Source organism: Chanodichthys erythropterus, chromosome 22 (assembly GCF_024489055.1).
Source record: "Chanodichthys erythropterus isolate Z2021 chromosome 22, ASM2448905v1, whole genome shotgun sequence".
In the NCBI taxonomy this organism is placed as follows: Eukaryota; Metazoa; Chordata; class Actinopteri; order Cypriniformes; family Xenocyprididae; genus Chanodichthys; species Chanodichthys erythropterus.
In genome coordinates this window covers 26,430,879-26,455,816 of record NC_090242.1, presented here as the reverse complement: position 1 = coordinate 26,455,816, position 24,938 = coordinate 26,430,879, and the positions used below count along the sequence as shown (strand labels likewise).

The 24,938-nt window shown below is 39.7% G+C and overlaps 1 protein-coding gene across 1 annotated transcript in view; it reads left to right on the top strand.

The window, feature by feature from the left end:
• Positions 1-24,938, top strand: part of nrxn2a (neurexin 2a) — a 431,583-nt gene that overhangs the window by 165,310 nt on the left and 241,335 nt on the right. Inside the window, exons 13-15 of the mRNA XM_067375006.1 lie at positions 138-266; positions 1,827-2,208; positions 18,382-18,572. Of these exons, the coding sequence (XP_067231107.1) occupies positions 138-266; positions 1,827-2,208; positions 18,382-18,572 (702 nt within the window). The remainder of the gene's footprint in view (positions 1-137; positions 267-1,826; positions 2,209-18,381; positions 18,573-24,938) is intronic.

Sequence of the window (24,938 nt, the reverse complement as noted above, 5' to 3'; positions counted from 1 at the left end):
AGATATGTCCTGTCAGTTCACTGTGTGTATGTGTCTGTATCTGTATGTGTGTGAGGGAGAGCACCAGGCCTGTGAGGTAGACTGTGCTGTATTGATAAGACAGGAAGCTTGCAGCGGTGTGTGACTTTGGCCCTCTCTCTCTGCAGGTAAAGGACCGGAGACTCTGTTCGCAGGGCATAAGCTGAATGACAATGAGTGGCACTCTGTGAAGGTGGTGCGCCGTGGGAAGAGCCTGCAGCTTTCTGTTGACAACGTAACCGTGGAGGGTGAGCAGAAGACCTCACACACACTGTACATGTACTGTATATGGACACTTATTACAGTTATAATCAAGTCCTGATGCAGTCTTAATCTGTCTGTCCAAGTATACACTACGATTTAAAAGTTTGGGGTCTCTTTGAAGGAAATTAATACTTGTATTTATGCATTAAATTGATAAAAATTTGATTGACATTAAAGACAATTCCAATTTTAAAAATGATTTATATTTTAAAAAATGCTGTTCTTTTGAACTTTTTATTCAAAGTGCCCAGAAAAAGTCAGTACATACAAAACTTTTTTCATTAAGGATACTTTAAAAGTATCAGTACTTTCAAATGATTACAGAAAATTTGTATTTCAAATAAATGCTGTTCTCTTTTGAACTTTTTATTAATCAAAGAATCCTGATATAATCCTATCAAAGTCTACTAAGCAGCACAATAGTTTCAACATTGATAATAATGAATGTTTCTTGAACACCAAATCAGCATATTAAAATGATTTCTGAAGGATCATTTGGTACTAAAGATGGCAGCAATGGATAATGAAAATTAGCTTTGCCATCAGAGGAATAAATTACATTAAAAATATATTATGATAGATTTTTCTTATTATATTATATATTTTCTTTATATTGTAATTCTGTTTTTGATTAAATGCACCCCTGGTGATCATAAGAAACTTCTTTCATAAACATTAAAAAATCTCACCGACCCCAAATTTTTGAACAGTGTACATATGATACAGAATGCACATGACATGCAAAAAAAAATAAATTCTTTAGTCTGAAAATAATCTTTTAAAGTGCACATAAACATTCTTACTATATCCTAAGCATGTGTGTGATCCATTCAAGTAATTGGTTAAATGCTATCTCAGACATTTTGACCATCATTCTTTTTCTGCAGCATAGCACTGGGGTGGGTTAAGGTGTAAGGGATGGGTCAACAGTGTAATTATAAATGTAATTATGGAAATAAATTGCAGATTTAATTACATGCAGGTATTTTATCAAATATAAGTACAATGCAAAAACATATATGTACACAATAAGTGCGTTGTACCAAATTATTCATTTAAATGTGCATAAAGTAGGACCTTGAATTTTAATGTTTCTAATTTGTGTATGAATCATTCAGACTGCTTTTGTGAACCAAATCATGAGAAAGTGTGACTCAAAAGAATAGTTTGTTCACAATGAACGATTCAGTATTTTCAGTGAATAATGACTTAAATTTCAGTACGTTCCTTATAGAAAGTTATCTTTGGATTTTCACATTCTGTATACATAGACTTGCTTGACACTTAAAACATTGTACCTAGTTAGGGCAGCATGTTTTATTTATTTATTTGTCATTGTGGTGACAACTGAAAGATTATATATAGAATAGTTTTTCAGGTTAAGATTCATCTTGCACATTGCAAGTTCAGCGTTACAGCACATCCAACTCTGAATTGAACATCAAAAGCTGTACTTGCCTTGGGATGGGCTCAGGCAGCACGCCATTCCCTCATATCATCAGTTCCCAGACCTGACTAATCGAGCGTGTTTGGTTCCGCCACAGGCCAGATGAGCGGAGCACACACGCAGCTGGAGTTCCACCACATAGAGACGGGCATCATGACTGAGCGGCGCTTTATCTCAGTCATGCCTTCCAACTTCATCGGCCACCTGCAGGGCCTCTCTTTCAATGGCATGCCGTACCTAGACCAGTGCAAGAATGGTGACATCTCCTACTGCGAGCTCAATGCCCGCTTCGGCATGCGCCGCATCGTGGCTGATCCGGTCAGCTTCCGGAATCGAGCCAGTTATGTGGCGCTGTCCACCCTGCAAGCTTACGCCTCCATGCACCTCTTCTTCCAGTTCAAGACCACCAGCCCCGATGGTCTGATGCTGTTTAACTCTGGAGACGGCAGTGACTTTATCGTGATTGAGCTTGTGAAGGGGTGAGTTGGGGAAAAAAATAAAAATGAAGTTGTGATTATAATTCTGCACCAAAGTTTGAATGACTTACCCTACATTTTTAAAGACCCTATTAAAATAAAATTCAATTTTGTGGCATTATTTAATTGTCAAAAATCCCTTTTAGCAGATAGACACATTTAGAATTTATTTTGTAGTAATTATGTACTATTATAATATTTATTTATATTTTGTAATAGCTTTTGTTTTAATATTTTGAGATTTCATTTTAATTTTAGTTTGTTTTATTCTTTTTGTTAGCTTTATTTATATCAGTTTTAGCTTTGTTAGTTGCCAAGGAAACATTTCTAAGTTTTGTTTAATTTTATTTACCTTTTTTTATGTTTATCTTATATATTTTTTTATTTCAACTTAATTTAATTTAATGAAAATAGTTTTTAATAGTTTTAATTTTAGTTAACGATAACACTGATGTACAGTCTTTTTGGTACTGTGAAAATGTATAAAAAATATTGATGACACATTTTGCACTACACATATTTTTGTCCAATCAAATGTGCTTTTAAGTGAAAAGCCCCTCCTCCTGCATTAAAAAAAGAAAATATTTTCCCCAACCTTTCTGTTTCAATAAGTTTAAAATTGTGCTTAGAAAATAAAATTATGGGTTACACTTTATTTTACAGTGCCATAGTTGCATTGTAATTAATCAAATAAGTTCTGAGTACTATTAATTAACTACATGTACTTTCTATAGAGTTATACTTAGGGTAATGCATAATTGCACAAATATGCATAATTTACTGTTATTACCATGGTAAAAAGCACTGTAAAATAAAGTGTTACGAAATTATGAATATCAATTGATTTCATGGGGACATTTTAAATGGCAAAACTGTAGGACACAGCATTTGACTCCACCCTCTGCTGCTGAGAATAAAATTTACCAATATAATAACCAATCTGAGTAAAAGATCATTGAATAAAATCTGGTCATTATTAAAGGGCTTTATGGCTTAGTCAGAGGAGTGCATCACTATTGGCCATGCTCGTATTGCTAGAAAAAACAGCATTAAGCATTAAAATCATATTAATAAAAGCCATTTAATTAAACTATGAAGTTAAGATGGGAACTATAAAGAAGAGATGAGAATAGAAGATTTCTTAACATTACTGCACAAATAAGGAACTAAAAATTTCAGAAATATGCAGGGTATTATGAAATGATAATAATGGTGAAAACTTCCTGATGGAGAATAGAGATGAAGATGAAATTATAGTGCAATATAAATTTAAGCCATAGAAGAGCTATATGTGATGAAAAGCCTGAGGCCTGAGAGACAGCGAGAAAGAGACCTTAGCTGAAAGCAGAGTTTCCTGAACTATTCTACAGCACTACAGTAAAGGAAATTATATTATTCTCTGAGGTGTGAGCTTGCAGTCTCATTTGAATGAAAATAGACTGTGTACTGGAAGACAACACTTCTTCATATTGTGTGATCTTTGACTGTGCTGAAGAACATACAGCATGACTAGTGTAGTCTGAATCAGGAACAAATGACTCTTAGAAGTTAGCTTGTTTAATGAACCCCCCCCCCCCCCCCCCCCACCCAAAAAAAAGGCTTTGTTCCAAAAACTAGTGAGCCGCGTTTTAAGCCTTCTAAGCCTTCTCCAAAAGGCAGGCATTTTAATTATGCTGCCGACTAAGACTCCATGTTTTGGCCAAATGCAAATGAAAAGTCTTTAACCCAGCATTTGTGTGTGCTATGTATTTTTATGTTTATTAGTGTGTGCGGTTAGTCAAACTCTGTTGAAAATGAGTTAAGTTTCCAGTGTGGAGTGTTTCAGTGAGCATGCTGCCTTAGAAGGCAAAAGTCTATGTAGGCATTATGCAGCAAGATGGTTCAATAGATTTTGGAACAGAGCTTGAATTTGTCTGATGAATCCTTCACTGAATCTGACTCACTTACTGAACCACTGCACTCAAAATGTCTTGAACTTATACAGTACTGAAATATGTTGTTCATATGACAATGTGCAGTTTAATATGGAGTTGGCCCACCCTTTGCAGCTATAACAGCCTCAACTCTTCTGGGAAGGCTTTCCACAAGGTTTAGGAGTGTGTTTATGGGAATTTTTGACCATTCTTCTAGAACCTCATTTGTGAGGTCAGGCAGTGATGTTGGCGAGAAGGCCTGGCTCACAGTCTCTGCACTAATTCATCCCAAAGGTGTTTTATCAGGCTGAGGTCAGGACTCTGTGCAGGCCAGTCAAGTTCCTCCACACCAAACTCACTCCTCCATGTCTTTATGGACCTTGCTTTGTGCACTGGTGCGCAGTCATGTGGAACCGGAAGAGGCCATCCCCAAACTGTTCCCACAAAGTCGGGAGCATGAAATTGTCCAAAATGTGTTGGTATGCTGAAGCATTATGATTGCAATAAAGAACATATAGCTCGGATCTCGCGTTTGCCAAGGCAGCGCGCAGATTAAGTCAGCAATAAAGAATATTAAATGAAATATTGAATACATTAAATTCTGAGGAATTTAAAAGAAAAGAGGCCAGTCTGCCAACCCTGCCACCTCGTGTGCTTCAGGGCGCAGTGGTTTCCAGTGATCCTCCAAGGAGAGGGGGGTCATAAAGTGGTCAGTTCAGTTGTTCCCTGCCGGTTCGCCGTTTCAGGGCACTGGTCTGACCATTCATTCATTCATTCAAGAAAAAAAAAAAGTGTTGCCATCCGTGCTCCCCCACAGAAAGCTTGGGGACCGGGACAGGCAACACAGCTGAAGTCTTTGTGGGGTAAGACCGATCTACGGACTGTTATTATCACCAAGAAGGCTTCGAAAAGGTCCTGATGCCAATGGCATGGGACAATCGAAGATAGCCCCCTTCCGAAGAGGGTTCTTTACCACACTATATGGTATCCGCCCTTCCTCGGTGCCCTCAGGGGGCCTTTCTGCCAACCCTGCCACCTCGTGTGCTTCAGGGCGCAGTGGTCTCCACTGACCCTCTGAGGAGGGCCGGTCGACATTTGATTCGGTTGTTCCCTGCGGGTTCGCCGCTTCAGGGCGCCGAGTCAAATGCTCAAAAAAAACCCAAAAAAACACCAGAGGCCAGTCTTGAGAGACTGGTTCCCTTAGTAGATTTCTGGTAGAATGAAAACTTCTTCCAAGTATTTCTCAATGGGTACTGCTCACAATAGAAAAGGGTTACAGAATTCGGTTCTCGCCCGCCCCAATTTAACAGGGTCTTCCCTATAGTGGTGGACCCCTTGCAGTCTCTGATATTGGAACACATAGTTCTGGCGCTCTTGCAAAAAGGAGCTATAGAAGGGGTTTCTCCTCCCAGCAAGCTGTCAGGGTTTTACAGTCTGTACTTTGTTCCAAAGAGGGTTGGAGGGTATTTTCATGTATCCATCCATCCTCAGCACAGGAGGTTCCTCAGATTTGCTTTCGGGGGCGAAGCTTATCAATACAGGGTTCTTCCTTTCTGCCTAGCTCTTTTACCCCACACCTTCACAAAATGCGTGGATGCAGCTCTGGCTCCTCTGAGACTCCAGGGCATTCGCGTGTTGAATTATATCAACAATTGGTTGAATTTAGCTCAATTTGAGCATATAGCAGTCCAACATCGAGATGTTGTCTGTCTCACATCAGAAGGCTAGGGTTGAGAATTAATGCCAAGAAGAGTGTGCTTCTTCCAGTTAACCCTCTGGAGTCTGAGGCTGATTTGGGGCCTGGAGAAGTTTTGACATGCTCTGACATTTGTGCTTTTTTCAGTTCTTCATAAACATATTAATGGAAAAAGTGTCATTACACTGTATTCAGCACAAACTAGGCTACAATAATATGTGAGGAACATGTATGTACATGTTTGTGTTTTTGAAGGAATAACATTTATGCGTGGTTATTGAAAAAACAAAAAACTTAAGTCACTGAAATAAGGCCAAAAAAAGTATAGTAAATCTGTGTTCACAAGACTTTTGGGTATTGGAGGTTGTAGACTAGAATTTTTGCTTCAGAATTATGTAAAAATTATGCTGCCTACTCCTTCATAGAAAACAATATATTGATTTAGTTTTTGTAAGACACTTTTTGCCAAGGAACACAGTATGCGAGGAGGCGTGAATCACCACTGAAAATGGGCCATTCTCACCTGAGAAGACAAAAGAATTGGATAGTAATGAGCTGAAATGACTTGCATATTAATGAGGCATTTCAGTCAGGTAGGCTGTGAAAAAAAACCTTCTGTGATGTCTCAAGCTCATTATGATATATGAAACATACAGAAAAATATTATTACAATATAAAGTAATGGTTTTATATTATACTTTAAAATATAATGTATTTCTGTGATGCAAAGAGTCTGAATATAGGCTTTTAGTTTAAAAGCATGCACATTTGGAGAAATATTGGATTCTCATATGCTTATGTCAATTTTCTATACAGAGGAGTTATTTTTATTTAATATTCACTGTCATTACTATGAGCGCTGGTGTTTTCAATTCATCCTTGAAGTCGGAGGGCGCTCTATGCATTTTTAGTCCACAAATTCATCTAAAAGAAGAAGAGGCTATTCCATGAATGGAGTTTCCAATTCATACAGCAGCAGGAGGGCGCTAAAGAAACAAAAACTCATCTAAAATTCATCCATAGAAGAAAAGTAAACAGGGACTAACTGTATGTCTTCTAGAGATCGCTAACCATGACTTTTACATCCAGATAAACACTTTTCAAGACAATAAATACACGATTGAGATGATGAATGCATGTATTGCCTCTGAATTGCGCTGGCTCCATGGGCGTGGCCGCATTAGCGGATAATGAGCTGAATCACAGTCTTCTGACATGGCTCTCTTTTCATACAGATTACATAAACACAGAAGGTTTGTTTTCGATTTGACTTACATGATTTAAAACCTGACATCTTAACGTTTTTTTAGACATAAGTTTAATTTTTCTGTGATTAGTATTCACTAAGTTACAGTTCATTTTCTGAGAATTATCAGATTGGATTTCGTTCAGAGGGAGAGGAGAGATCACGCATCATGTTAGTTTTCTTTATTTTACAAAAAGCACAACATTTTGTTTTTACTTTGAGTGTATATAAATAAAAGAAGACATTCTATAGTTTCAATTGATATATTACTTATGTCTCTATGACAAAAAATGTAGGAGTATTTGAAGTCTGTTTTGCTGCAATGTGAAAAAAAAACTGCAAAACGCGCCGGCGCGTTTTTAGACCTCAGAGTGTTAAACTACCAACTATCTAGGGGTAGTCTGGGATTCCATCACGATGCAGGCACGTCTGTCTCCTGCTCTGGTGCGTTCCATTCTCTCAGCCACGAATGGGGTGAAATTAGGCCAGTCACACACTGCAAAAACAGTTTCAGAGACTGTTGGGTCTTACGGCAGCTGCGTCCAACGTGATACCTTTTGGCCTGCTGCACATGAGACCCTTACAGTGGTGGCTCAGGACCAAGGGGTTTTCTCCGAGAAGAAATCCTTTTCGCATGATTAAGGTCACGCGGCGATGCCTTTGTGCCTTAGTCATGTGGAAGAAGCCTTGGTTCCTGTCCCAGGCACCTGTGTTGGGGGCTCCTTGTCGTCGTATAATGCTAATGACAGATGCTTCCCTCACAGGCTGGGGGGGCGATCACGAGTGGTCGCTCAGCTCAGGGTCTTTGGGAGGACCATCTACTTTCCTGGCACATAAATCATCTGGAAATGATGGCGATATTTTGAGTACTCAAATACTTCCTCCCAGACCCGAGGGGCAACTTTGTGTTGGTTCGCACAGACAACATGTCAGTGGTCTCTCATATCAACCATCAGGGGGTCTGAGGCCTTGCCAGTTGCGCAGATTAGCCCATCAGATCCTCTTGTGGGCCCAGGGGAAGCTCCTCTCCCTGAGAGCAGCACTTATCCCGGGGCATCAAAATGTGGGGGCAGACATCCTGTTGAGGCAGGGGCCAAGGCCCGGGGAATGGAGTCTCCACCCTGAGGTGATGGAGCTCATTTGAGAACTTCGGTCGTGCAGAAGTTGACCTATTTGCTTCGAAAGAACATGTCTTTGCCCACTGTGGTGCTCTCTGACTAATCCAGCCCTCTGGGGTTGGATGCCATGGTGCAGACGTGGCAGAGGTTACGTCTGTACACACTTTTCCCCTGATCGCTCTGTTCCCGGGAGTTCTGGAGAGGGTTGCCTAGAGAGGGTCTATCTCATACTGATAGCCTCGTTCCGGCCAACCCGAGTTTGATTTGTAGACCTAGTGTCTCTTCTACACGGCTCCCCCATGGAGATCCCCATCAGACAGAACTTTCTGTCTCAAGCGGGCGGCATGATAATTTACCCCCGCCTGGAGTTGTGGAAACTCTGAGCCTGGCCTCTGAGGGGGCTAGGCTCATAGAATCCGGTCTCCCAACTGAGGCTGTCAAGACTACACTCCAGAGCTCCTTCCACGAGAAAGCTATACAGACAAATAAATGGAAGTCGTTTTCTACTTGCTGTAGACAACGTCAGCTGGACCTATTCCACTCTTCTATCAGTCATGTGCTGCAATTTCACCAAGTATAAAACTTATATCTCCTTCTACCCTGAAGGTTTACATAGTGGCTATTTCCACTTATGCTTTGTTGGGGGACTCTTCTGTGGAAGAGACTCCCCATTTATATGCTTTCTCTGTGGTACCCAGAGGCTGAGGCCTTCGGTGCGTACAAAACTCCGGTCTCGGACTGGGCTATTGTGTTGGAAGGGTTAGCTGAGGCTCCCTTTGAACCATTAAAGGAGGTGTCTGGAAGATTCCTCCCTCTTAAAACTGTCCACCTGTTGGCAATTTCATCTCTCAAAAAAGAATTGGAGATCTTCAAGCACTTTCGGTTGCTCCCTCATGTTTGGAATTTGCGCCTGGTATGTTCAGGGCTTTCCTTCACCTTAGACCTGGTTATAAATCCAAGGTCCCCACCAACGTCCCAGGACCGATTGTACTGCAGGCCTTTTGTCCTCCTCCTTTGATTAATCCGGATCAGGAAGAATGAGCAATTGGGTGGTCGAGGCCATTTCTCTTGCCCATGAGTCATACGGGCAGCTTTCACCATTGGATGTCCGGGCACACTCTATTAGGGGTATGGCTGCCTCAAAGGCTTTGATCTCGGGGGTTCCCATCCCATTAACGAGATATGTGATGCGGCTGGGTGTCAACTCAGCATACCTTCATTAGGTTGTATAACCTTGATTTGGGCTCCACTCCAGGGTCCTCTGTGCTCTCGTCGTAAGATAACAGACAGTCACTTGGTCTTATGGCCTAGTTGGTATAGCGTTCCCAAAGCGACTACGCAGCGTCAATGTTCCCATGAAAGGGAACGTCTCGGGTTATGTCTGTAACCCTGGTTCCCTGAATAAGGGAACGAGACGCTGCGTAGCTTAGCCATACTCCCTGCATGCCTGTGAGCGTCTGCTTCATCCATATCAGAAGCTGGGTTCTTTGTTCTCAGGAGTGCCTTATAGTTTCCTGGTCCGTGACGTCACCTGCACTGACGTCCCGTCACACTATTGGTTCGATTTCACGAGTGCTTCAAGACAAAACGCGCAGAGGCGTTCCCAAAGCGGCTACGCAGCGTCTCGTTCCCTTATTCAGGGAACCAGGGTTACAGACGTAACCCGAGAAGTTTTTCTTTATTTTACAAAAAGCACAACATTGTGTTTTTACTCTGAGTGTATACAAATAAAAGAAGACATTCTATAGTTTCAATTGATATATTACTTATGTCTCTATGACAAAAAATGACGGAGTATTTTAAGTCTGTTTTGCTGCAATGTGAAAAAAAACCCCTGCAAAACGCGCCGGCGCGTTTTCAGACCTCAGAGTGTTAAGAGTTCCTTTCACTGGAACTAAGGGGCCAAGCCCAACCCCTGAAAAACAATCCCACACCATAATCCCCCTCCACCAAACTTTACACTTGGCACAATGCAGTCAGGCAAGTACCGTTCTCCTGGCAACCGCCAAACCCAGACTCGTCCATCGGATTGCCAGACAGAGAAGCGTGATTCGTCTCTCCAGAGAACACATCTCCACTGCTCTAGAGTCCAGTGGTGGCGTGCTTTACACCACTGCATCTGACGCTTTGCACTTGGTGATGTAAGGCTTGGATGCAGCTGCTTGGCCATGGAAACCCATTCCATGAAGCTCTCTGTGAAGCACTGTTCTTGAGCTAATCTGAAGGCCACATGAAGTTTGGAGGTCTGTAGCTATTGACTCTGCAGAAAGATGGCGAATTCTGCGCACTCTGTGCCTCAGAATCCACTGACGCCGCTTTGTGATTTTACATGGCCTACCACTTTGTGGCTGAGTTGTTGTTGCTCCCAATTGCTTCCACTTTATGATACCACCAGAGGTTGCGTTAACCGAAATTTTTCCGTTATTGAATTTTTTTTGCAGTGATGGAAAAATCTGAAGGCCATCCGTCATTTTGACAGATTAGGGTGATGTAACTTGTAACTGTAATCCCCACCCCTGTCCAGTTGTTGGCGAGTGCGCTCCAGTGTGTCCTCGTGCTCCAGAGCGCGAGTTCAGTCTCCAGATTAAAATGAAAACGATGCGTTTGATTACACACAAGCAAGCACCCAATTTAAATCCATTTTATAATAATAAAGTTATAATACTTATACTTTAATAATTAAGTTTCTAATCCAGTTCATTTTGTTTTAAATGGTTTGTTTTGTTATTTTTTCCTGCTGACTATCAAGTTTATGGTAAATGAATGGCTTTTCTGGGGTATAATGTTACGTGACATTGATTGAACTGATTAGGACGTGATACAGATTTCGGTAAGCTACTGTATCTTACAACATATTTTCTGATGTTCATTCATGTTTATTTCGTTCTGTAAAGTAGTAAAGAGGAAGGGATGGGGTGATCACTCACAATCCACGACAAGTGTTCAAGATGAAAACTGAAAAGTGACTTTGTTCAGCTTTCTTTTCATAATATAAATAAATGCATAGCCTAGGCCAATTTGCTTATCCTGCAAGATTGTGAATAAAAATGAAAATATGCATGTAAAAAAAAAAAAAACAAACTATTAAACGTCTTATCATTCAAATCTAAAAATTAAAATGACTGGTAATACTTGGTTATGACGGAATTTTTACTATCCTGTCCGTCAAAATTAGTACTGTTAGTTTATTAGAACTTCTAAATCACATATTAATGTCTTATTCTGCATTCTTTAATCCTACCAGATACCTAAACGTAACACTACCTTACCAACTATTAATAAACAGTAATTAGGTGTTTGAGACAAAAGTTTAGTTAATAGTTAGTTAATAGTGAGAATTGGACCCTAATATAAAGTGACCAAATAATTTAATATTATTTACAATAATAAAAAAAAGTCAACATATTAGTTCAGTTTTTAAAATATTGCAGTACTGTTTGTTACCAAACTAGGATTGTAATTTTTAGTTCAATTATGTGTTTTTGGAGGGTGAGTGTGATTCTATAGGAACCACTGAGAGGAAGAGAGAGCCCTTGAGATGGTAAACAAGTCTTTTCTTATACTCTACCACCCATATGATATTATAAATATGAATACTGAGACATTCCCACTAACAGCTCAAAGTTCTTCAGTACATAACACAGATTGTTGGCGATACCATCCTTCAGCATACAAACATCAGTCCCGAGAGAGTTGAAGCTCAAAGGCCTATTCTGACAGAACTAACACACCGTTGTTTCTGAAGAATGAGATGCAGATGATATTGCAGAAACTCCCAGAAGACAGCAGATATTTGAGGGATCACATGTAAGCAGCTAGTTTAACACATTAGAATGTGAGAGACATCCAGATGAAGTTAAGCCGCCACGGTAAACAGCGCGTTTAAGTTTGCGATTAGTTAAGAGACATTACTTGGATGTGAATCATAGCCGTGGGAGGGTGAGTCAAGTCGCATTATAAGATTCGCACATTTGTCTCCTTGGCATTTAGTTAAAGGTACAAGGAGGAGGAGAATCGCTTGATGAATCACCACAGGATAGGGGCCATATTTAAATGTAAACAAATTCTGCATGAGTTGCTTTTTGTTATACGTAAATACTGATAAGTATCTGCTAGGAATCTGCTCACCGTGAGTTATTCTTTGAAGCGCATGACTCTGAGACAACTGTGTCTGCTTGTCAATCAAGAGCGATTTCAGGGGAATGATTGCGTGGATTGCTATTCTTAGCCTTGGATACTGTAATCAGCTCACGAGAAAAGTGGAAATCCATTTCAAAAACATAAAGTAAGCACTGGTGATCTTGATGAAAAAAGAGCAACTTTTAATCACATGTAATGTAAGTGTTATTTGATTAACGGTATTCTATTTATTGGCAGCTCACTCTGTTCTCAGCCCACATACTAAAGCCGCCACATGGGAGATCCGCAGTCTCGGATCAGATATTTTTCCCACCAGCCTAGTAAAAGATTTCTCAGTTCAATCAGACTGCTAATGCCAAACATAGCAGGTACAACAACCTGATTTGCTCTATACATTTTATTCCATTGGGCAAAAATGAATAGTGAAAGAGGGGGAAGGTGCCTCAGATGTTTAACTTCCTTAGCCGCAGTGGTCCAGAAAGCCAGTCATTCAGTAAGCAATTAGACAGCAGGTGGCCTTGCCTCTCACCAGAGTCTGCACAAGCATGTGAAATGAGAGAGCGCTAATGAGTGTGCTCTCTCTCCAGTATTTTGATGCATGAACTGAGAGCAGCTACTAGCGTTTGCAAAATCTAATGTTTATAGTTTGAATAAATATTAGAAATGCACTGTATATCTCCATGAACTTGCCAGTATCGACCACGACTGCAAAGTTTTTTTCACATTTAGACATTTCAGACAATACAGTTCTAAGCCACATAAACAGTTCAGAGATGAATCACAGTATTATAACTTTCAACTGGAAACAAAAATGTATTTGAAAAGTGGAAAAAAGGTAAGAGACAGTGTTTTATGAGGGATTGAACTACTGCTGCAGTCACTTTTGAGCTCTGTTGCTTAAAGTCCCAATTCTATGATAAAAGATGATTTCTCATAAGGCATATTTCACTGCTCAACAAACCAAAGCTTATGGTAGGTCTTTCTTGAAAATTTGTAGATTATCCAACCTGGGTTCATTGATAAATCCTGCCTGTGGAGACATTTCTGGAAAATCATATTGCGTTGTTTTTATTTTTTGCACATTTTGCAACACTTTTATATTCAACAGATAATTGTTAATCATGCAAAGTTTCATTACATTGGTGTTTGTACAAATTGTGGCAGTTTGGAAATTAAATGTCTGTTAGCGGCACTGAGAGTTATTGCTCTATTGCCTTTGAAAATAACATGAACCTAACCGATAGTAGGGGTGGAATGGTTCAGATTTCTCACAGTTCGTTTAGTATCAGGGTTTTAGGGTCACGGTTTCGGCACAGTTCGGTATGTGCTATGTTCAGGAAAAAAATAGGACAATTGTCAAATACAGATAAAGAAAATGAAAACAAATAATCTAACTACAAAAAACAGCACAAATAGTAGCATGGAGGTTAAAGCTGGCTCACATACTTGGTCAGACTCACTGTGGTGCTCGGGCTCTGGGACAATGGCTCCTCTCCTCTGGTACTGGCTTGTTCATCGTGGCAGAATTGAGCTCCCTGTCTGCTGTGGGCTCTGGCTTCAAATCCATGGTGCAGGTTAAAGGCTAGCTGGGCTCTGGGCTTGAAGATGTGAAGGGTGGTGCTGAGTGGGGGTAAGCACTCTTCAGACATCTGAAGATGGCTTCACTGCTGGTTTGTCTGGTAGGTCTAGAGGGCTGTGATAGTTCACCCGATCCAATAAAGGGATTTCAGCATCTTGTCATCAAATGCAGTTTGCCTGGTGAGCTGGTAACAACAAAGATAGTATTCCATAAAAGGCAAATCTTCCTTGGCTTGGGCAATAAATGTTGCTGAAATATCCATGTTCCCTTTCAGTTGGTCACGTTTGACATATGTTGGAAATGACCGACAAATTGTGGATCGCTTTGAGAGACCAATCTACTTCGAACTAAAATGAGCCAATGCACATTGGCATCTGATAATTGCATCCAGCTGCTCTGCCCTGCAGCGTGGGTATATAATGAGCAGCAGGTTCATCGCATATTTGCATTGCGCTTCGGAGCCAGTGGAAATGTTGTTCCTGCTCTGCAAATTTACAGAGAGTGTCACTCAGACGAGTCATTCTTCAGGAAGGAGCCTCTGCGAGACTGGTGTTGATGTGACTGTGTTTTTGGATGTGGTCGTTTCCTATCCTCAGTGACGGCCATGATCGCTCCCACATGCCTGGGGATAAGCATGTTGAGACTGCGTTTGTGGGTGGCTCATGTTCGCATGAGAACATGACCATGTCGGCACGCTGGTCGCGTCTTGCCTTTCTCGTAAGGACTCGCACTTCTCAATATTGTCACAGCAACCCAGCACGTTGTTAGGTGCTCTAGATGCATGGTCAAGACTCGAGTGCCTCAAATGAGGTGGAGTCCATTGGACTATTCCCAATCTAGTTTTTCTTCTGGTGGCCACCAGAAAAGGGCTATTTTTTGTTAATAAGCCTTGATGACCTAAGAATTGCAGTGGGGCTTTCACCGCTGAGTTTGTCACCACAGGTCCCCCACTCCACTATCTCATCGCAAGCATGCTGAGACTGCGTTCGTGGGTGGTTTATGTTCTCTCATGAGAGCATGCCATGTGCCGTCAAGTCTCAAGGCCACATTCACTGTCTCACATGCCTTCTGGATGGGAATGTTGGTTCTTCTCATGGGGGAACTAGTGTTTAATTTGGGGCTCTAACAAGAGGATCAGATGCCGATCGCTACATCAGAGAGAGGGCTGTTATGTTCTGGAAATAAGGCAATGCTGAGCTTCCCACTGTAAAGGTGTCTGAATCAAGTTGGCAGCCATGCTTTTCCAGGTCGCAGGCCCCTGTGCCTTTTTTCCTTGATGTGCACGGAAAACTTTGCAGTATGGAGTATCGCATTGGTGCCAAATTATGGAATGGCAAAAGTGTCAAAATCTGCATTAAAGTTTTTCCTCTCTCACTACCCTCATTTGTGGGGTGGCAGGGCAACTGGCAGGCCACCTCTGCCCTGCATGCAATGGCCACGTCTACAGAAGGCCAAAGCACTCATAATGCACGAGGGTAGTTCTGAGCCAGGTTTGAGCTGAGCACTATGACTAACTGTGACTAAACTCACAGCGCAGGCCCTCGGCCAGATGATGTCCACCTTGATGGTCCCAAAGCCCCCACTGTCTAAACCTTGCAGAGGTGCAAGACATCGTCAAAGTGCTTTTTTTCGATGTTCCCATCTCACAAGGTGGCCTTTTTCGGCGACACTGTCAAGGTTAGTGCCCAGCAGTTCTCGGCAGTCCAGTAGCAGGCTGAGGTAATCAAGAGTTTGCTTGATGTGCTAACAGACCTCTCATGGGCTGCTCCTCAGTCTGCTCGTCACCAAGGGTGTCAGACCCCTGTGAAAAAAAAATCTGCCACAGCCAGCTTGACTGTGACGTCGAGCCTTCGTAGGAGAATGGCGCCACCCATCTCAACCGCCGTTAAATCCTTAAAGCGGTCAGTGAAACACCACCCAGAGAATCAAAATTCTGTTCCGCCACTGGAGTCACAGCCAGAGGTACCAAATTCTCAGTAAAGAGCAGTTTTCCATATATCTGGGTCCCAAGAGGATGCGTGTGACAATGTGCGACGCAATGCCACGCCACTTTCATTCCCCTTTTCACAAGGTGAAGATGGCTGTGTGCAACGCAATGCCTTGCCCCTCTCGTCCCCTTCAAACGCCAGCAGACAGCAGCGTGCAGTTCGAGAACTCAACCTCTGTCCAACCGTGGAGCCAGGTTAGAGTTGCACCCCACACTCTGACCCCACTTCAGGCTGCCCCAGTGCCTCCCAAGTTGGGTCCCTGCCCTCCACCTTGCTGCCTCACCGCGGGTATGTCTGTGGTTCTGTTTGTCCTGCTGGTTTGGTCTCTGGGAGCCTGCTAGTGTTCCCAAGCCCGTCCCACTGGCTCATTCTGGCCATCAGACTTGGCTATGCTATCCAGTTCGCCCGGCGTCCCCCAAGTTCAGGGGGAATCCAGTTCACATCCATGCTGAGCTGCGATGCTCCTGTCTTATGAGCAGAGATCAATGTCCTACTGGCAAAAGATACGATCGAGCCGGTCACTCCAGCCGATATAATGACGGGGTTCTACAGCCCCTACTTCATTGTATCCAAGAAGCTGGTGGGTTATGTCTGGTCCGTGGTCAGACCCTTCATTTCTACGGGCTGGAGTTTCCCTGCGACACTGTGACCGTTGCGTGCATCAAACACCAAGGTGGTCTACACTGCTGCCGCATGTTGAAACTCGTCCTCCATCTCCTCCTCTCGAGTCAGAATCATCTGAGGTTGTTTCATGACTTTCACATCCCTGATGTTCTCTATAAAGTAGCCAACAAGCTCTTACAACAGCTTGTGCTTCAGGGAGAGTGGCGACTCCATCCCAGGTGATCCATCTGATTTGAGACCTGGGTGGGTCTTGCGGAAGAGCAATGACTGACCTTCTCTGCTTAGAGCCCTGACTTTCTGCTTCAAAAATTGGGGGCGGACCAGGAGTCTCAAGCAGAGTGCTGGAAAGGCCAGCGGCAGTGGCGCATTGGTAGATATACCCAATTCGTACGTCGAACGTGACTGACTGAAAGGGAACGTCTCAGTTCCATATGTAACTTTCACTCCCTGAAGGAGGGAACGGAGACATATACATCCCATCGCCACATTTGCTGTACCTCAGCTGTACGGCCGAGTCGCTAGCTCGGCTCTTCAGTGGAAAAGCAAATATGCAGAGCAGCTGGATGCAATTATCGCATGCCAATGTGCTTTGGCTCGTTTTAGTTGCACTCTAAGTAGATTGGTCTTACAAAGCGATCCTCAATTCTTCGGTCAGTTCCAACGTACATCTACATTCCCTCCTTCAGGGAACGAGAGTTACATGTGTAATCCAGATGTTTTCTGTTGTGGTCAGTTCTTCTGTCACGTCTTGCAAGGTGTGGTGTAGATAAGGAGCAGGATGAAGAAGATAAATACAATAAACTTTATTAACATAAGATTTACCATAACCAAACTAAGCTTGTATGTTAAGAACTGACCATGGAGAACTGAAACACAGGCTTATAAATACTAAGAGTAAACGAAGATGATTGGACGTCATAGATGGAGCAAAAGAGGGAACTAATGAGTAACCATGGTAACAAACAAAAGGCTAATGAGTAACCAAGGAGACTAATAAGAACACAGGCAAACAGGAACTAAGCAGACAGCGTGAAAACAAAACCAAATTATACAAAACAGAATGTTCATGTTTACTATGTCAGAAAAGCCATACATATGGAGCTGGTTATGTGATACAGACATCAAAAAAATATTTGTTTATAAATCAGTTGTGTTGCTGTTTCGCTGCCACTAGTAATTTAAGCTGCAAAAATGTAGGTAAAGACACATTTTTCCAAAGAGCCTATGCTGTGATTATTGCTAAAGATCAGATTCTCTATTGAAAAAATTAATGCCATTTTTACTTCCCGAGCATTTTGCACTCTATTGGCTGATAACTGAAATGGTAGCGATATATTGTGCTCAACTAATATTGGCATACTAGTTATCAACCAAAGCGCATTTATCACTGACAAATGTGTGTATAAAATCTAAATATAAAAAAAGAAAGTAAAATGTGAATTGAAATCTACACATAAATAATTTCAAAGCAATAAATAATGTTTAATATGATATATGGAGCCATACTGTATTGCATGTTTATGCTGCTTTCACATGCTCTCGGAATTATCATAAATACAAGTTTCCTAGGTAAAAATTTGAACATGAATGCCCTCCCATTTCGAAACTTGAATGCGATGAGCTCGTAATCATGACTTCATAAGTGCATGATAGCACGTGAAGGCAGCGTAAGGGACACTTTGCTGAAGACTGTAAACTGTTTACTGTGGCTGCACGCTGAGCATCTGACAGGATGGAAGTCTTGTTTGTGCCAGTATTTCAAGCCCTATTACAGATATTGATTTGGAAGCAGAAAGGCAGTATTGTCATCCTAAAGAGGGTTGCCTGATTCCACTGGGCTTTGTGATTGACAGGGGAACTGATGTATTGCAGGTACATCCATTATGTTTTTGACTTGGGCAATGGGCCGTCGCTCATGAAGGGCAACTCAGACAAGCCGCTCAATGACAACCAGTGGCACAATGTGATGGTGTCCCGCGATGACAACAATGTGCACACGCTCAAGATCGACTCCCGCACAGTCACGCAGCACTCCAATGGAGCCCGCAACCTGGACCTCAAAGGTATTTCCCCTCTATATCTACTCTTTTCATAATCCTTTACCATGTACTGTACCTTAGTTAGTCAAAGCATATTCATATTTGAGATGCCTTGAATAATTTTTTTTTTTTTTTACTTAAAATGTAAAAGTTTTTTTGGTTTTGTCAGTGATATGCACACGGGTATGTAATAGTATGACTTAAATGGGTAGTTGACCCAAAAATTAATATTCTGTTATCATTTGTTCATTCTTATGTCACTACAAACCTGTATGACTTGCTTTCAGTGTAATAATATGGTTGCTAACTGTAACAGAATGGTTACCAGCATTCTTCAAAATATCTTTTTTACTTTTGTATTTCACAGGAAAAAGTTTACATGTACATTTGGAACGACAAGAAAAAACTGGAAAAAGTTTACATACAGTGGTATGAAAAAGTATGTGAACCCCTTGCAGAATCTGTGAAAATGAGAATTATTTTAATAAAATAAGAGGCATAATAAAAAAAAATGCATGTTATTTTTTGTTTAGTACTGTCCTGAGTAAGATATTTTACATAAAAGATGTTTGCATTTAGTTCACAAGACAAAACAATAGCTGCATTTATTAAAATTATTCATTAAACCCCATTCATAAGTATGTGAACCATTGATTCTCAATACTGTGTGTGGTTACCTGATGATCCACGACGTTTTTTTGTTTTGTGATGGTTGTTCATGAGTCTCTTGTTTGTCCTGAGCAGTTAAACTGAGCTCTGTTCTTCAGAAAAATCCTCCAGCTCCTGCAGATTCATCAGTTTTCAAGCATTTTTGCATATTTGAACCCTTTCCAGCAGTGACTGTAGGATTTTGAGATCCGTCTTTTCACACTGAGGACAACTGAGGGACTCAAACACAACTATTAAAAAAGGTTCAAACATTCACTGATGCTCCAGAAGGAAACACGATGCATTAAGAGTCGGGGTGTGAAAACTTTTGAACAGGATGAAGATGTCACAATTTTTCTTATTTTGTTTAAATATTAGTTTAGAAGCAACAGAAGATACTTGCATGTTTCCCGGCAGAAAAATTAAGTACAATTTACCTTGATATTTGAATTCAAAAGTTTTCACCCCTCGACTCTCAATGCATCATATTTCCTTCTGGAGCATCAGTGAATATTTGAACTTTTAATAGTTGTGTTTGAGTCCCTCAGTTGTCCTCAGTGTGAAAAGATGAATCTCAAAATCATTCAGTCACTGCTGGAAAGGGTTCAAATATGCAAAAATGCTTGAAAACTGATGAATCTGCAGGAGCTGGAGGATTTTTCTGAAGAACAGAGCTCAGTTTAACTGCTCAGGACAAACAAGAGACTCATGAACAACCATCACAAAACAAAAAAACAGTCGTGGATCATCAGGTAACCACACAGTATTGAGAATCAATAGTTCACATACTCATGAATGGGGTCATTTTAATAAATTCAGCTATTGTTTTGTCTTGTGAACTAAATGCAAACATCTTTTATGTAAAATATCTTACTCAGGAGGACAGTACTAAACAAAAAATAACATGCATTTTTTATTATCCCTCTTATTTTATTAAAATAAATCTCATTTTCACAGATTCTGCAAGGGGTTTACATACTTTTTCATGCCACTGTATACTTTTGGAATGGCATGAGTGTGGGACTGACATTTTATTTTTGGGTGAACTATCCCTTTGTAAACTGCCTATTTGTACTTCACAGCCTCATTTTTGTTAACAATGCCCTAACAACCAGTCAGAACACCATATATTTAGCTACGCCTTAGCAACCACCCTTAACCATGTTATAAATTGTATATGCCCATCAAGATACTAATAGCTTTAAATGGTCAGTTCACCCAAAAATGAAAATTCTTTCATTAATTATTCACCCTCATGTCGTTCCACATCTGTAAGACCTTCGTTCATCTTCAGAAGATATTTTTGATGAAATCCGAGAGGTATATGACTCGTCCATAGACAGCAATATAACCACCACTTTCAAGGTCCAGAAAGGTACTAAAGACATCGAAGTCCATGTGACTGCAGTGGTTAAACCTTAATGTTATGAAGTGACGAGAATACTTTTTGTGCACAAAAAAAAAACCAAAAAAAACCCAACTTTATTCAACATATTTTCCTTCAGTCTCATTATTGGCTGGCTCCTGCATTTGCATCACACCCATGTGTCATTGTGATCAGGTGAACTCAGTCTTGGCCAATACTGAGCCCGCATTCGGATGTAAACACAGAAGCACTGCAATGCGTTCACTGTGCCAACTCCGTAACAGAGTGACAGGGAAGAGGAAAAAATGTTGAATAAAATCATTTTTTTAGCTTCATAACATTAAGGTTGAACCACTGCGGTCACGTCGACTGTTTAAACTATGTCTTTAGTACCTTTCTGGACCTTGAAAGTGGTGGTTATATTGCTGTCTATGGACTATGGGGTCATATACCTCTCGGATTTCATCAAAAATATCTTAATTTGTGTTCCGAAGATAAACGAAGGTCATAAAGGTGTGGAACGACATGAGGGTGAGTAATAAATGACAGAATTTTCATTTTGGGTAAACTAACCTTTTGAGGACATTATATAAAACTTATTCTTTAAAAAATCTGAATAAAAACTTCTTATCGGTTCTTTAGATTTATTACAATTTAAATAAAATATATTATAGTTTATTTATTTTAACTTAAAAAAATACAAGTTTGTTTTTGAAAGAAACAACCTCATAAGATACAGTGTGTGTGTATATATGTATATATATATATATATATATATATATATATATATATATATATATATATATATATATATATATATATATATATATATATATATATATATATTGAGCATTTTTATATTGGAGGGTCTTTGAGGGACCCTGGGTCAGAAAAAGATTGACAGCCCCTGGAATATGGGTTGTACAAGCAACTTCACTTTTATAGCAACTTCAATATTTTCAGTCTTCTGGTATTCAGTATAACATCTTTCATCCATCATTACACTCACTTTGGTTGTTTAGGCTCAAGTCTTACAAATATTATATCTTTCTTAAGTACACTTAAATACGTATTTGAAGTTTTACACTCATCTTGGGTTTGATTTCAAACTCTTGCATTCAACTTTAATGAGTATCTCTCCTGATGGGTATTTACACAGCTCCCAGCTCCTTGTTTAAATCATGTTGCTTCTGAAATCTACCTTCCAGTACTTCTTACTTTTGCTATCGTTTTTCACTGTTTCGGCTGTAATTAGAAGAACAAAGAGCAGCGCCTACAGGGGAAAGAGAAAAAACAACAACAACAACACACCACGGACTTTGCATAATGTTTAGTGCTTTCAAACCTGCTTTTGCTATCTTAAGCAGGTGTTGCTTGACTCTGGGCACAAAAACAAACTTCTATTTCACTTAAAATGTATGAATATGAATCTCATGTATATTTAGTTCTTTCCTTGTGTGTGTTGAAATGAAAGATTTTGATTGAAAAGACATCAGCAGTGGTTGGCACAGCAATATCTTAGGCTTTTCACTATTCTGAGTTTTAACTGGCATCTTAGTAGAAATCTTGGCAGGCAGTCCTTAGTTTTGTGTCTTAGTCGACACATGTAGAAAGCTGAGACGAGTTCACAAAAAGAAAACAGAACCCACTTTGTTTGTCAAGACCACATAATCTAACCACTGAACAAGTAGATGTAAGGAGAATTGGTCAAGTTTTTTTCTTTTCTCTCAGAGTCTGCCGCTTTTCTCTGCCGATTGGCTAGTAATGTTGTAGACTGGAACCAAGTAAATGAAATTAGTATAGTTACAGTACCTATCTAAACTTTGGAGAAAAAAAAAAAAATGTTTTTGAAAGAAGTCTCTTATGCTAAGAATATTTCACCTGCAGTATTACTTATATACTTATATACTTACTTAAAATAATATTTTCTATTTTAATACATTTAAAAATATCATTTATTCCAGTGAGGACAAAGCTGGATTTTCAGCATCATTACTCCAGTTTTCTTTCAGTTTTCACTGTATTTTTGATTAAATAAAAACAGCCTTGGAGAGACTGAACAATTTTTGACAGGTACAGTATATTTATGACTGTGTGCTGTGCCAGCAGAAGGAGAAAAAATGTCTTATAATCAGATGCTTTATGCATTCTGGTTTTGTCGAGAAACATGAAGATGCCAGGTTTTAGCATTTACATTTAGTGCGTTTTCTTTTGGGTCAATCATATTATAATTTTTTGTCATATTTTGTATTTATTTATTTTTTTCAGTGACTTGAATATACCTTTTCTATAATTAGCATGCTTTTAGTTTCTATATATTGTTGTCAAGTTGTGTGGTACAATGAACATAAAAGAAAGAAAAAAAAAACACAAAACAGGAAACATCATAGAAAGAACGGCCACGCGTTCACATGGTTTATGAGCTCTCAATAGTTCCAAACAAATCTGCACTGTCAATCTGTTTGAATGAGTTTGAGAAGGATAGACGGCAGCTTCACTATATTTGCAGCAATTTCTGGGAAATTTTAAAGCATAATGAGTATTGATTACTACGTTGATGACATTTACAGTAGCATTTTATTCTGGGGAGTGATGGAGAGACAACAATATATTTTTCTTGTGTATTCATGTACTCAGGTATTCATTGGTCACACTCTTACTTTGGTTCTATTAATTAAATATAATAAATGTTCTATATTTTATTTCAGTAATATTTAATCTTTTATTTATTTTTTAAACTAAATAATATTTTTGCAATAATTACGATCCATTAATGGCCATTTAAAATATATATTTACTCTTTTTTTATTATTTATATTACAATTAGTGCAGTATTTAAGGTTAAAGTAGAGAAAAGGTTTTTTAAATTGGAATGCAAAAAGAAAAGTTAGAGGCATCTTGGCAGAAAAATAATAATCATCATATGTAATGCCATTGTTTACCCACTAGATGCCTGTATGGCTCTTTAATAAATTTACATCTATATACATGGCTGTAGGTCTAGTCGCTCAAAAGAGTATTGCCGATCATATTTGCTTATTTTTTCTTTTTTTGGTTTTGCATTTGAATATATATTTAGACACTATCAAATATTTCTGTGATTGGCTACGATGATCAAAGCACGGGAGCGTTCGAAAGCACAAGGAAGTGTTTGAATTTGAAAGCATTTTGAAAGCGGGAGCGTTTGAAAGCAGGCGTCTATCAGCTGACTGGTCCGTGAGAGACGCCTGCTTTCAAGCGTTCCCGTGTGTATCTGTGCAAGTGCTCGATGAAGAGCGTCATTGATGACTATTTACAAAATTTGTGAAGCATTGATCATTGAAGACGATCCGATGAGCAAGTGAACACAATGACCAATCAGAGGCGTTTATGAATCGTTTATGAAAGTGTCACATTTTTAAAATTTCAGTACTGACTTGGTACCAAAGTCGGTACTTTTGACAACTCTAATTGTAATATTAGATTATTGCTAATAAGGGGCTAGACAAGATATGTTTTTTCTTGTTTTTTTATAGAACTAATTCAACCTCCTGCAGGGAGAGAAGGATGGCAGAAAGACTATCAAGTGTTTAAATATGACAACTGGCATCTGGTGGTAGCTATTAAAGTTTTGCTTATGTAAGCTAACTGAAACTATCTATTATCTGAGGATAAACATTACCTATAACACAGCTACATAAAATACCACTACTGGCTAGATTCCCGAGAGGTCAACTAATGTGTTAAAATGTCAAAAAATGCAATAATTTCATCAACTTACCAGTAAGTGTGATTGAGAAACACTGAAATGAATGGAGTTCAATGCTAGGATTGTGTTGGAACTATTGGTCACCCCACAACACGCCTTACTTCCGCATTCCTCAATTCCTATGGAAATCTATGAGAGTGTCACATGTTTTTTTTTTCAATGCCTCTGACCCTTGTTTATGCCAAATTCAAACATATATATAGCAGCGGCTATTTGCACTAAGTGAAAATAGCATATTTTCCTAATGATAGATGCTATTTACACTAAGTAAAAATAGCAATATATTCTATTTACACTGTGACAATAGCAGGATTTTCCTAGCGATATGCTATTTACACTAGGTGAAAATAGCGATATATTCTATTTACACCATGTAAAAAGTATCACTTTTTTGCAATAAGAGTAAATAGTAATTAGATGCTATCTATACTTTATATTGGCAGACACTATTTGCACCTCAGTAGTTTTGTACATCAACAGGATGCAATAACATCACTGATTATTATTATAAATTATTAAATGGATGCTGCCTTATTGGGAGAATAACCCCCTACACCTTCCCCTAACCCTAGCCAATAAACACTTTTAATATTATCAAACACTTGTTCGCACTTTATTTCCACTTTTA